Genomic DNA, 14,711 nt, shown 5'->3' on the forward strand with positions numbered 1-14,711 from the left:
AGAGGATGAGATGGTTGGATGGCATCACTGACTCAATGGACGTGAGTCTGAGTGAACTCTGGGAATTTGTGATGAACAGGGAGGCCTGGCGTGCTGCGATTCATGGGGTCGCAAAGAGTCGGACACCACTGAGTGACTGATCTGATCTGATAAATGAATCTTATACTTTAATATCATATATAAGCCATATCGTATAGTATATCATATGATATAATTTAATATCATATGTATATGATATTTATCATATGTACACATGTATGATATGTATATATGTATACATATGTGTTCATATGTATGTGATATATATTTAATATCATATATAATATATATATCTTATACTTTTATATCATATATAAGTATATGATTATAATTGCTTAAATTCCCATCATTAACAGCATATATTGAGCATCTCACTTGTAGAAGACAGTATGCTGGATGCTAAAGATAATACACAGTATGAATTGTGGCCCTTGCCTCAAATATCTTATAACCTAGCTGTTTATACACCAGCTATAGATTTCAGAACTTGGGAGAAATGTGGTAAAAGTGTGATTAATCATGAGTCATCTTAAACAGCATTCCTTTTTGCTGTTTGGCAGTTGACTAATTTATTCACTCTATGCTTCATAATGAAAAGTGCTCTGTCCTGATTAAGGTGTTCCTACACTTAGGACATCTTTAATTATTATCTGTAGAAGACAAAAATAATGATAGTAACATGTTCATTGTTTTCTACCTTAATTTGCTTGCTCAAATGTTTCTGCAGTACTGAACAAAGGAAGTAAAAAGTATTTTTTAATGAGAATATAGGGGTTTTGTATAATAGCAGCCGGCTTTGATATTTAGTTTTTATTTTTTTATATTTATTTTAATTGGAGGCTAATTACTTTACAATATTGTGGTGGTTTTTGCCATACATTGACATGAATCAGCCATGCGTGTACATGTGTTCCCCATCCTGAGCCCCCCTCCCACCTCCCTCCCTATCCCATCCCTCTGGGTCATCCCAGTGCACCAGCCTGGTGCTCACCACCAGTGAGCAGCCTGTCTCATGCATTGAACCTGGACTGGCAATCTGTTTCACATATGATAATATACATGTTTCAATGCTATTCTCTCAAATCATCCCACCCTCGTCTTCTCCCACAGAGTCCAAAAGACTGTTCTATACATCTGTGTCTCTTTTGCTGTCTTGCATACAGGTTATCGTTACCATCTTTCTAAATTCCACATATATGTGTTAGTATACTGTATGATATTTAGTTTTTAGAAGGATATAATACATATTTCTATTTCTGTAAGGTATCAAGATATGCCTCTATTGATGAACTTATCTTGCTTGCTTAGTTTTTCTTTCACATGTTAACATGATTAGACAAAGATGAACTTTTAAAATTATTTGTTAAAAGTTTATAGTCAGTAAAGAAAATAAAACAAAGCTGCATTTAGGGAAGATAGAAAAAGATGGGTGTTCACAAGAGAAAAAAGAGACTTAACCAAAGATATAAACAGAGGGAGAGATTAAAGAAGAAAACTCATCTTTGGGCCCTCCTAAGTGTTCCCATGGATGGAGGAGCCTGATGGGCTGCAGTCCATGGGATCGCTGAGTCGGACATGACTGAGCAACTTCACGTTCACTTTTCACTTTCATGCATTGGAGAAGGAAATGGCAACCCACTCCAGTGTTCTTGCCTGGAGAATCCCAGGGATGGGGGAGCCTGGTGGGGTGCTGTCTATGGGGTCACACAGAGTCGGACACGACTGAAGCGACTTAGCAGCAGCAGCAGCAGCAAGTGTTCCCTTGAACTAAAGCTGGTGGCTGTAGTGTCATTAAGAATATTGACCTTCAACATGTATCTAATCTGGTTTTCAATTTTTTGTTTTTAGAAAGCAAAAGACTAGCAGTAGTAATAGTAGTAGTAGTAGTGTTACTCGCTTAGTTGTATCCGACTCTTTTCGACCCCACAGATTATAGCCCACCAGTCTCCTCTGTCCATGGGATTCTCCAGGCAAGAATACTGGAATGGATTGCCATTCCCTTCTCCAGAGGATCTTCCTGACCCAGGGACTGAATCTGGGTCTTCTGTATTGCAGGCAGATTTTTTTTTTACCATCTGAGCTATAGGGAAGTCCTTAAAAGACCTTTAAGTTGGTAAAGAATGTTACCATTCTCATGACACAATCCTCATATATTCAGTTTTCCTCAGATCTCACAAATTTTTCTATATTTGCCCTAGACATAATTGTTAATTCTAGAGTTTGATGGTATTTTGGAGACCGTCTTAGTCCCTTTTTTTGTTGTTCAGTCACTAAGTCTGGTTTGACTCTTTGTGACTCTGTGGACTGCAGCACAGCAGGCTTCCCTGTCCTTCCACTATCCCCAAAGCTTGCTCAAACTCATGTCCATGGAGTCAGTGATGCCAGCCAACCATCTCATCTTCTGTCGTCCCTTCTCCTCCTGCCCTCAGTCTTTCCCAGCATCAGGGTATTTTCCAGTGAGGTGGCTCTTTGCATCAGGTGGCCTAAGTTTTGGAGCTTCAGCTTCAGCATCAGTCTTTTCAGTGACATCAGGCCTTCCAATTAGTCCCTTTTAAGGACAACCAATTACTGAAGCTCATGAGATTTGATGGCTTTCCTAAAGTTATCCAGCTAGTTTGATAAGCCCACAATGAAATCCTCATCTCCCAACTAGAGACCAATAAATTTCCTGCCCCTTCTCTATTCATCATTTACTTATTCATCTACCCTTCACTCATTCAGCAAGAGAGAAGGAAATGGCAACCCACTCCAATATTCTTGCCTGGAGAATCCCATGGACAGAGGAGCCTGGTGGGCTGCTGTCCATGGGGTTGCATAGTCAGACACGACTGAAGCGACGTAGCATGCATGCATGCATTGGAGAAGGAAATGGCAGCCCAATCCAGTGTTCTTGCCTGGAGAATCCCAGGGACAGAGGAGCCTGGTGGGCTGCCGTCTATGGGGTCGCACAGAGTCGGACACGACTGAGCAACTTAGCAGCAGCAGCAACATTCAGCAAAAGTATATTCATTATTAACCATGTTTGTGGCACCATAAAATGCATAAAAGGTGAATAAAACATATTTACTGCCCTCTCCAACAATCTGTTAACAGTTAATTATAACACAAAATACAGTGAAATTATAGTGATGGAAATATGAACAAAGTGCCATAAGAATTTTTGCAGAAGAATCAGCATTTAATTAGGATTAAGAGATTGTGGTATGTTTTTCTGAGATTATACTTATCCTTAGCAAGGTTTTGATAGACATTAAAGCAATTCATTGTACAGAATTACAAAGTTCAAAGCTATCAAAGTATGAAAATGCATGATGTGTTCTGATGATGAGTAATCTAGCATGGCTGTACCACAGTACGTACAGAATCAAGATGACAAAGGAGAGGTAGATATAGCTCAGATTGCCATCATGAATGGTTAAGACTAGATCAAAGGTTTTGAATTTCACTCTGTAGACACTTAGCCTATATTATAAGGCTAGAATGTGAATTCCATAAATAGAAAAAATGTTATATTCAGTTTAATTTCTCCAGAGGCTACAGAGTAGGTTTTTAAACATTGGTTAATTGGGTGAGTAGAAACTCAGCAAATAGTTGGTGTGTGGATGAATGGTCAGGGGAAAATCCTCGATGGATATAGAGGTCTTTTTCATGGTCTCACCAACATTTTAGAAGATAACCTGAACCATTACAATAGTTCATTGGAAGGCAGAGAGTTTTGGGGAAGGGTTACCACTTTGGAGGCTCTTACAGACTATAGGTAAGAGTTCATCAGAGCCTGAACTCAGTCCTGGCAGTCGGAAGGAAGTGAACAGTTGAAAAACGGTAGAGGTAGATTCTCTAGGACTTCATATATTCATTCCACAAACACTGAATGAATACCTTTTATATTTTGGGCATTAAGCTTGCCTCTGGGGATAGAGATAAATAAGGAATAGTTTTTGTACTCAAGTGATTTATTACATTGGAAGAGAGAAAAACAGAAGTAATTATAATAAAGTATAAGAAAACAAAAACATCATTTGTTAAGTTCTGACTTTGCATCAAGTGTTGTGCTAGGCATATAACATACATCCTCTTATTTAATCTTTATAGCCTCACTGGTATTGTCCTCATTTTGCAGATAAAGGAAAGTCTATTCCTAACTTGGAGGGTTCAGGCCATGTGTACAATTGAAAAGTGAAAGTGAAAGTCACTCAGTTTTGTCTGACTGCGACCCATGGGGCTGTACAGTCCATGGAATTCTGCAGGCACGAATACTGGAATGGGTAGCCTTTCCCTTCTCCAGGGGATCTTCCCAACCCAGGGATGGAACCCAGGTTTCCTGCATTGCAGGCAGATTCTTTACCAGCTGAGCCACAGGGAAGCCCAAGAATACTGGAGTGGGTAGCCTATCCCTTCTCCAGCAGATCTTCCCAACCCAAGAACTGAACCAGGGTCTCCTGCATTGCAGGTGGATTCTTTACCAACTGAGCTAACAGGGAAGCCCAGTACAATTGGAAGCCAACCTACTATAAGTCTATGTAAGTCAAGCTAATAAACTGCTAAGTAAATTCTACTTGGTTTTCTTGTCTTGAAAAATATACCTTTATAGCAATTTGGGAGGTGAGTTTCAAATTCAGAATGCTTAAGACTCCTCAGAAGTTCCTAGCCTGTGGCATCTCTCACCCACTTCTTACCATGGCTCTACCCCATACCTGGACAGACAGGTCCAAGCTCTGTTCACATACTCCACAAATGACCACCCTTTGACCACCTCTCCATCCTGAGGACAGCATCCATCAGAAGAGTGGCTCCACTGAAGAGGCTGTGCAGACCCTGGACTCTGGCTAAGGGCCTTTGGGTTGGGGATATCAGTCTTGGAGTTGTGGTCTGAAAGGAGGGACATGGATTCTGGGTGAGGGGTATAGTCAGAGGAGGGCCATAACAGGCCTCTTATTCCCAAGTCCCCCTGCCTTGGTCTAAGAACAGTACTGGATAAGGAAAAAGGAGAAATAAGCAACCTAAGTATACACAGGTAGAAGTGGAGCCAGAATTGTGCAGGGTTATCTAGGCGCACAGAGGAGAAGCGGTACCTCAATCAGTCAGGGAAATCAGCTGACACAAGAGTTCTGACTAATGAGTGATAGGGGATGGAAAGTAGGAGTCTGTCAGGGGGATCTTTCTAGAAGGAGTATTGTTTAAAATCTCCTAGGTGTGAGGCTGGGACGTGGCTGCAAGTGTAGAGGAGCATTTACAGCCCTTTTCCTAAGGTCCAGAAGCTGAAAGGGTGGCAGTCAGTTTGGCAGGATTAGAATTGTGCTTGTAGGGAAGAAAAATGAAGCTGTGTTAGACAGTGGCCGAATCCTGAAGAGTTAAGCCTTCTTTATCGTAAAGGGACAAGAAAGGAACACAGTCACATTTAGGTATAAGGGCTGAGGGAGGACTAGAAAGCAAAGCTTTTTTCCTTGAAGCCTAGGGAGACAAGGAGTTGTTTACAGAACTAGACAGGCCAGAAGGAGGCGCAGGAAACTGGGCTTTTACTGTTTGAATTATGGGTTAATAAGGAGAATGCTAGTGGAAGGAAAGAGAAAACAAGTATGACAGAGTTTTGCAAAGTAGCCATATTTAAGAAGTGTGTAGAAGAGAGAGCTAGCCCAAAAGACAACAAAACAAAACCAAAAACTGAGAAGCTTCTGAGACAGGGAGCCTGATCTGCACGGGGTCTGGTGGGCTCAATCTAGAGAAGGGACTTTCAGTTGCTGCGGGGCAGGACACACACACAGAGGAGACGTTAGCAATCAGGAGTTGGGGTGAGAGGAGTAGAAACCAGATTATAAGGAATTGGGGATACATAATGAGGAAGTGAAGTTAATTCAGATCATGTTTTTAGAATTAAGCTTGACTTCAAGAGGAGAGAGATTAAACATTTGTTTGACAGGAATGTAAGGTCCAGGAAAAAAAATGGACAAGTCCTCTTTCTCCTCTTCTTCTTGTTATTAGTGAAGGTATTTATAATGTCTTTGGCTGAAAGGTTGCAGTGAAAATAGACACTGGAGAGAGGAGTACTTCCATAAGACCTAGCCACCCCTTTCCTCTGCTCTTCCACTAGTAGGAGTGAGAGCCAATGCCACCACTCTCTGCCTTTGGGCCATCCACCTCAGGAAACATCCCGGTTCATGGCAGTCACCACGTGAAGCCCAGGGCCTCCAGGTCACCCCTTCCCAGGTGACTCTCACCTCCAGAGCTTCAGTACCTCTTAAGACCGCCTCCCTCCCCCGGCCTTGTCTTCTCCGCCCCCACTTGCCTCCATTATTCCTCTTCATGGCTTTGTCACTGTCTGATATACGTGCTCTTATTTCATCATGACTTCCCTGTCCTTGATAAAAAGTAAGCTCCAGATCTCAGAGCAGTGGCAGGCACATAGTAGAAACTCAGTACGTATTTATTAAATGATGAACATAAAAGAGGGGGGAGGAAAATCGGTGGGACAGGATTCCAAAGCAGAGGTTTGCAAACTTGTCCTGTAAAAGGCCAAATAGTAAATATTTAAAATTTTGTTGGCCACAAACTGTACTTCTTAATACTCTTTATTGTTTTCTAAAATAATCTTTGAAAAATGTAAAATCCATTCTTAGCCCAGAGACCACACATAGACAAGCCACAGATCTGATCTTAACTTCTGTGAGAAAAAGTGAAGGAAACAGGATTAAGAACAAAGGTGAAGATGGTAGCTCTGAAAAAGGGAGAGGAGATGTCTCCCTCTAATGACCTCCCTAAAAGGAAATGAGAAAAAAGATGAAAGGAGTGCAAAACCTTTGAGGTAAAGAACAGACAAGCAAGGGAATTTATTTCAGTGGCATCAGCCTCAGCGTGGGGGGGAATGAATTCTGCAGTTGGGTGTGAAGCGCTTGAAGAGTAGGACAGTTCTGAGAGAACAGGGAAGCTAATTACATCGAGATCAATAAGGAAAATGATAAACATGGTGGGATTCAGACAGAGTTGAACAACATGAATCTGTGTTGTGTTCTGGAAGACAAGGGGAAAATGGGAAAAGGTAGATCCTGAGAATTATATCTTATGAAGTTTGAGTGATGCTGCACAAAATTTTAAAGGTGGTTGGCCTGGCATACTAGTTCAGAATAATATTTTGTTTTCCTCATACTCTCTTTTGATAAAATTACTTCTAGAATCATCATAGAAATATGAGTTAATTTGTGAATAATAATATCAATAATTGCCGTTATTTATGAATGGCTAATCTATAGTTGTATTTGCATGTGTAGTCAATCGCTTCAGTCATGTCCGACACTTTGTGACCCCATGGGCTGTAGTCCACCAGGCTCCTCTGTCCATGGGAATTCTCCAGACAAAAATACTGGAGTGGGTTGCCATGCGCTTCTCCAGGGGATCTTTCCGACCTGGGGATCGAAACCTCATCTCCTGTATCTCCTGCATTGCAGGTGGATTCTTTACCCACTGAGCCACCTGGGAAGCCCAAATGACTGTAGTCATTATCTCTCATTTAGTCATGTATGTAGTTCTAGTATTATCTCTGATATACAAGATGAGGAAATTGAGAATTAGGGGAGTTAAGAAACAAGGCACACAATGTTCTTAAATGACAGAACTATATGAACCCCACCAAGTCTGTCTTGACACCTGGTCTGTGCCCTTAGTGTCCCTCAGTAGGGTGTTGATCAGTGGATTACTGTCAGCGTGGAAGGAGGTCTCTAGTGACAAGTCCTGTCCTCTATCTTGTTCAGCATTTTTTGATGCTCTAGATTAGGACATAGGTAGTGCATTTATCAAACTTTCCAGCAATGCACACCCAGGAAGAAGAGGGAATACATTAGATAACAGGACGAGGATCCAGGATTGTCTCAAATTGGAATAGTTCACCAAAGAGGAAATGTAATAGATATAAGAATATAGCCCTTTATTTAGGTCAGAAACAACTGCACAAGTATGCTGTGCTTTAGCTCCAGGCTGTGTAGGGAAGAAAAAGGCTTGAAGGCTTCCGTCACCTCACTTTGACTGTGGTGAACTATAGTTTGTCCAGAGGAGAATAGAAAAGAGAAACTATTCAGGACCACTTCACCTGGGGAACTGTTAAAGGAACTCATAAACTTTCAGAACAACAACAAGAAAACACACACACACACACACACACACACACACACAGAAAACCCAGTTTGGTGGTGATGCTGTTGAGAGTAGGGGAAAGAACAGTCAGTGTCCTCCAATGTTTCTGAAAGTTTCCATAGAAGATAAGTTAGGCTAGTTCTGACCTTTGTGGTCAGAACTAGGAGTAGTAAGTGGGGATTACTAGGAGCCAGAGTTTGACTCTGTATGAGAAATAACTCCCCCTAAATTAAACCTGTTCAAAATTTTAACTGGTTTCAATGGGAATTAATGTGTCCCCTATTGCTGAATGAGTTTTAGACTGAGACTGAACAATCTTTTGTTAGGACTTACTCTAGATGACCTCTGAAGTCTCTGCCGACACCATGGTTTTGCCCCTGAAAATGTCAGATGAATAAAGCATTCCCGTACTATTTTTCAAAATATTAAACTCATTTTTCTTCTGTGTTTGCAGCCTGATCTAGTACTGTGTTAGATATATGGTGGTGTATATATTACAGAACTTCTGTTTTGAACTTAAGCTGTCCAAGTTCTAATTTTTCACTTAGAATGTGACAAGATGTTTAGCACACCAAGTCAGGCTTCAAGTATTTCTTTTAAATGGATGTGTTCTTTTGTATAATTCTTGCCAAAGATTACACTGAATTTATACCATATTCCTACCAATGTTTTTTCCAAATCACATCCTATGATGTAACTTTTGGTAAGTTTAAAGGGAATATATCTATACAAGAGGTACCTTGAAATGCTCACTTATCTTTTAACAAATTTAATATACAGGTTGAAGTTGTTTCAAGAAGGACTTAATCTATTGACTTTCTGAGACCATTAGTTAGTTCTTAAACTTGGTTCTGTGATCTGCCTTGTTCTGTTTTTGTAACACATATACTCATAGTCTTAATTTTCAGCTCTATCAATAGAAAGTTAACCGGATATGTATTGAAAACCTCTTGATTGCTTCTCTAAAACTATTAAAAAGCACATCATTTCGTTGGTTACCATCACTAAGTCTTTCTGACATTCATGAACAAAGTTGAAGCAAAAATAGCAAAGCTCTCTATTTTTGGTTTTAATCCCCTAAAGTTTACCTAAAAAATAATTCCGTGGGTATACTAATAGAAATGAAATACTTTTTTTTTTTTTAGGTGTAATCCCTTTTCATGGCTTTTCAATGTATGGTAAGTTAGGCTTTAAAATACTCACTGTTTTGTTAACACTTTAGAAAATTTAAACATGAACCTCACACTTTATATTGCATAACCCACACATTCAGCAATGTTATTGTGAACTGTTAAACACTGGGTTTGGTATTTGTTTATATGTCCAAGTAAAATTTTGCTGAGATGATGATTGCTTGTGAAGTTAAACATACCATGAAAATGGTTCTGTGGTTTACCATTCACTAGAAATTCACTAGAAATTAGAAATACACACCGATATTTAGTTTTAATAGCTGTAAAAATTCCTAAACTAATTCCCGTAAGTCTTTTTGAAAAATACTAGATCAGAAAAAATGCAAAGGGAAGGACAACACCGAGTGAGCTCATGATTTCTTCAGACTGGCTGGTATGCAGAGCAGTCACACTGAAGTGTGCGGGCAGCCTGAAGCACACGTGGCAAACGCGTGTGCAGCTTTGAGCGCCCCGAGCACTTTTCTGCCTCACAGGTCTTTGAATGAGGCATGCAGGAAGCGTCACAAAGATAAGCAAGAAGGAGAACGCTCTCTCCCTTAATGCCATTTAATTTTTCATTTATCTGCTTTACATATGAACTTGTGGAAGATTCTTGTCCCAACTATTCCTCCTCCCCAACCTTTAGACTAAACAGAAATATAAAGTTTACCTTTGTAAAAAGAATCAGCAGTAAATTAACACTTTTCTTTGTAAAAAAAAAAAAAAACAAAAAAAAAAACCCTCGGGTGTTCAGCATCATACCATCATGGTGAATGACATAATATAAAAGTTTTAAAACCAGCATACAACGAAGAGGATTCAGAGTGTCTAGGAATTTTGCATTATGCTTCGCTTGGCTTTATTCTCTTGAGCCATCAAAATTTCATAACATAATACATGTTGTTATAGTGAGGTTCCAGCATATTTCTCTTTTATAAATATGTGAGGAATTTAAAATAGAAAACCTAGCAAGGTTAAGAATATAAATTTTTACCTTTAATAATAAAATGTAAGCCCTTTAATCCTTTTATTTTTATAATCCAACTGCAAGCATTTTTCAAGTAAATAGTTTTTAAAAGGTGTACTTGAGCAATTTAGAGAACAGTTAATGATGTCAGGAAGTTTAAATTTTCTAACAATTCTCAGAGTACAAAATACATCATTGGCTCCTGCCTGTTCACAGATGAAAGAATCATATTGTCAGGTTGGCATCTGATTTTAAAATCTGACTTTCTGACATTCACCTGTGGGCTATCTGGTTGAGCTGACCCACCTGTGCTTAATTGCAACAAACAGTGCAAAAGAAAATTTAATTCAAATTAATTAGAGATTGTTATCACAAACACACACAAAAAATTCATTAGAGAAATAAATTCTTAGAGTTGTTTTACTTAAAGCCTATGAAAACTATCTAGAAACATATTGGGATATGCCAATGTTGACCAATAGCCTGTTAATCAGAATTTTAATTTTCAAATTCCATCAGTTGAAGACCAACTTTCTAAAAGCTAGCCATAAATCATCTTATATTTTACTTACCTGATGTCAAAAATTAAAAATTTTGAAAGATCCTTTGTGGGACAAAGTAAAAATGAGTTGCCTGGATGTCACTTTGTTATTATTTCAATTTAAAAAGAGAGAGATTTTATGTAATTTTAAAAAGTTACTTTGAATTTTTAAAACCCTTATATGGTTCCATTGTGTTATTCTACTGTTGGGATTTTATAATTTACTCCATTAAAAAAAATTTTTAATGACAGTTTTTACATGTGCATATATTCCCTTTCAACATGAAAAAAGAATATATATGATTTTAAACTTGAATGAATATTATTACTATAAAATATTTATCCTTTATGTTTGTGAACTTATTTTTCGATTATAGTAGTTCTGCAATATTATCAATTAATTTTTCTTGTTCTTTCAGTTGCACCACTTTGTTTTCTATACCATGAACCTTCCAAACTGTATCAGATATTCCGTGAGATGTATGTGCGTTTTTTCTTCAGGCTTCATTCCATCTCTTCTCATCCTTCTGTAAGTTCATAAAAAATTGGATCAAACCAGACTCTGATTTGTTCTTTTTTACCTTAAGAAAAACAAATTGTCAAGCATCGCTTTCCTATGGAAAAAATGAAAGAATAAATTGATACTTAAATAATAATGACAAGAAAAAGTCCTTTATCACTTGCATTTAAATTATCTTTTATATGTTGAAAGAATAAGCATAGCAATGTCTGTATTGTTTTCTTTGACAAAGATGCCTACGTTTTTGAACACTGGTTTCCTCATCTCTGAAATGAGGTTAATGCTGAGTTTCTGTGGTGCTGTAAAGAAGAGTATGAAGCACTTGGGTAGTACTTGGCTCATGTGGCAGGTGTTCAGTAAATAGGTGGCAGTTGTTTTTATTGTCATTATGATCATCATCATCATCTTTGTTAATGAAAATTAAACATTTATTTGTCCCTTCTTTTTCAATATCATGTTTGACTAATTATCCTTTATCAAACTAGATATTTTGTTTGTGTTTATTCAGTAGATGGCTCCTTGGCCTTAACAAGAAATTCAAGGAGAAGCATATTGGGAGTTGAATATCGTATCTGTTTTATTTTGGCGGATCCTTTATCGTATCTTCCCTCCCCACTCCTACCCCCCTTAACCTGAGTAAAAACAAGTATTTATTTCAGTTATACTTTTTCTGTTTTGGGGCCTGCTTTGGTCTGCTTGTGAGTAACTTGATTGACACTCCCAAAGAAACATTAAAATTGGAATGTGTCAGGGCTACCAAATTTCCTGATTGTCACACTGCTACTAAACTAAATAGCAGTTCATCATACTTCCTCCCCATTTTAATCCTGTGTATTCCTAGTCCACCTTCCTCTGTCTCTAGTGTTGCTCTCAAACGTTGCTGATGACAGCTGGCAAGTAACGGAAATCCAGGATGTCACAGATGAGCAAATGAAGTGCTACCAAATTATCATGAGTCTCTTCTCTCTGAGATAACGATTTAGTGTCTATATTGCAATAATGTTTAATCTAGAATAACCAAAAATATATTAATAATTCTCTTTTCTAACAAGTCATACTTAGCATCAGATTTCTTACTCTCATGTTTTATTTTCACACTTCAGACTTTTAAAAAAATTTTTTTAATTAAAAAAATTTTTTTTTAAACTCTGGCTATTCCTTCTGTGCCTCCATGCTGACCCTAAGCTGTCCTCTTCCAGCTGACTGATTGGGACAGCCCTGCCTCTGCCCTTTCTTTATTGAGTGAAATAAAGACTTACAGGCGGTCATCTTCTTTTCTGGCTTGGAGCCAGACTGAACTGTTTAGAACCACGACAGCCTTACTTCTTTAGAAACTCAAAAAGAGGATTAGAACTTTCTTACAAAGAACAACCTGAGGAATGCTAAACTGCAAGAAAGACTTTATTCAGAGTTGTCAAGTAATTAATGCACTTGAAAACCCATCTGCTTTGTACTCTACAATGCCCTTTTAAAAAAAGTAGATTTCAGTTTTTTAAAAACCATCCTTATACTCAGTAATCAAACATTCTTGTTTGATGACTTCCTGACAGAAATTTCAAGCAGTCAATCTTTCCCTGGGGATGGTTTTCGATGAAAGAATAAAAAAAGCAGGAAATATTTTCCCTGATGGGTGAGGCAGCTGAAAGAAAGGAACATATGGAGGAAGAAAGTTAAGGGTGTGGCTACAGCGCTAGAGAAATACCTGGAAATTGGACTGCATCCAGAAAAAACTAATTTTGCTGAGCCTAAGTGATAATGTATGACTTACAGAGTAGCAGGCTTTCTAGAAAATGATGTTTTTCTTGAATTCTGAACATTACTATATGCCAGCTTATGCAGGGAGCCTCATTGTTAAAAAGGAGGCTCCTTAGCATATTTATAAGAGTGAGTATCCATAAAGAGGGATAAACTTATTTTTAATGTTTTAGAGATCATTGGTGCATTTCCTGTCTTTGGCTCTTAAACAATACTGATACTGATCATCTTTTTCTCATTTCTGTTGGAGTAATTTGGTGGCAGAGTTCATTTTTAAATACTAAGCTATGCATTTCTCTTGTGACTTATTGTATCCAGGGTATTGTGTCACTCTGTCTGCTGTTTGAAACTCTTCTGCAAACTTATCTCCCCCAACTCTTTTATCATCTGCGAGAAATTGGGGCTCAACCGTGAGTATTTTTCTCTCCTAATTGAAGAATAGATTGATATCAGAAGGCTCTTTTTAATCATCAAAGATGCAGTGATTTTTTTCAGAGAAATTAACATTTTCCCCAATAAAACAATAATTGCTGCTGCTGCTAAGTCGCTTCAGTCATGCCCGACTCTGTGCGACCCCATGGACTGCAGCCTACCAGGCTCCTCTGTCCATGGAATTTTCCAGGCAAGAGTACTGGAGTGGGGTGCCATTGCCTTCTCCGAGAAAGAGGTACAGAGTAGTTGGTTTAACACAATGAGGTGCTGGCAAACTTTTAGAATCTAATACATAGGGTAAAGGAGTGACCTAATGGTATGCAAGTTAAAAAGTTCAGTCTTAAAGTCTGAGAAATTGACAGAAGCAGCCTGTATGTGCAGGCCTTTCTGTCCCTGGGATTCTCCAGGCAAGAATACTGGAGTGGGTTGCCATTTCCTTCTCCAAAACAATAATTATCAAGTAGTAAATTATAACTCAACATTGTGCCAAAAATTCTTGGAAGACTTACCAAAATCCTGATAAATTCTTATTTGCTTGGATTTTTGTGCTTGGTACAAGAATCACCAGACAACTAATTCCAGTTCATAGTGAAAGATGGTGACCAAACTGAGGTAAAAATCTGTGGAAACAAATACTACCTGAGAAATATGATAATACTAAAATTGTCAATTCAGGCCAGATTTATCAGAAGACAACTTTGAAAGCCAGATCAGTTAAAGTTTGCCATCTTTCACTAAGTGAAAACTAAATCGGTTATCTACTAATGGTTGTACACTGTGATTTTTCCTTCCAAAAGCTTGAATTTTTGTTTATTTATCTCAGTATGAGTTATCGGTAAATATCCAGGTACGAGTTATCAGTGAATAGGTTGGGTACCTGTGGACCTCATTATTATTGGTTCTCTTTTCTCTTTTTCAATTAACAATGTCCATGGCAACAGAAATTTCCAAATGATTTATCAGTGTTTTGTTATTGTCTTCCTCTTTGTGTACCTCATATCATTTATTGATAATACCTAACAATCTTTCTTTTATAAATAGAATTCTGTTAATAATTATTATTATAAAACAAAATTGTGGCAGAAATATATTACACATGTATTTTTTTCTTGTGGTAAACTGACCTCATTTTTTATTATTGTGAAATGAATATTTGTATATATT

General features: G+C 38.1%; 1 protein-coding gene across 1 annotated transcript in view; it reads left to right on the plus strand.

Annotated features, from left to right (window-relative positions):
• TBC1D19 (TBC1 domain family member 19) overlaps positions 1 to 14,711 on the plus strand; it is a 149,059-nt gene that overhangs the window by 121,447 nt on the left and 12,901 nt on the right. The window contains exons 16-18 of the mRNA XM_055588202.1: positions 9,306 to 9,338; positions 11,260 to 11,369; positions 13,434 to 13,525. Coding sequence (XP_055444177.1) covers positions 9,306 to 9,338; positions 11,260 to 11,369; positions 13,434 to 13,525 — 235 coding nt within the window. The remainder of the gene's footprint in view (positions 1 to 9,305; positions 9,339 to 11,259; positions 11,370 to 13,433; positions 13,526 to 14,711) is intronic.

The sequence above is a fragment of the Bubalus kerabau genome, chromosome 7 (assembly GCF_029407905.1).
Source record: "Bubalus kerabau isolate K-KA32 ecotype Philippines breed swamp buffalo chromosome 7, PCC_UOA_SB_1v2, whole genome shotgun sequence".
Taxonomy (NCBI): domain Eukaryota; kingdom Metazoa; phylum Chordata; class Mammalia; order Artiodactyla; family Bovidae; genus Bubalus; species Bubalus kerabau.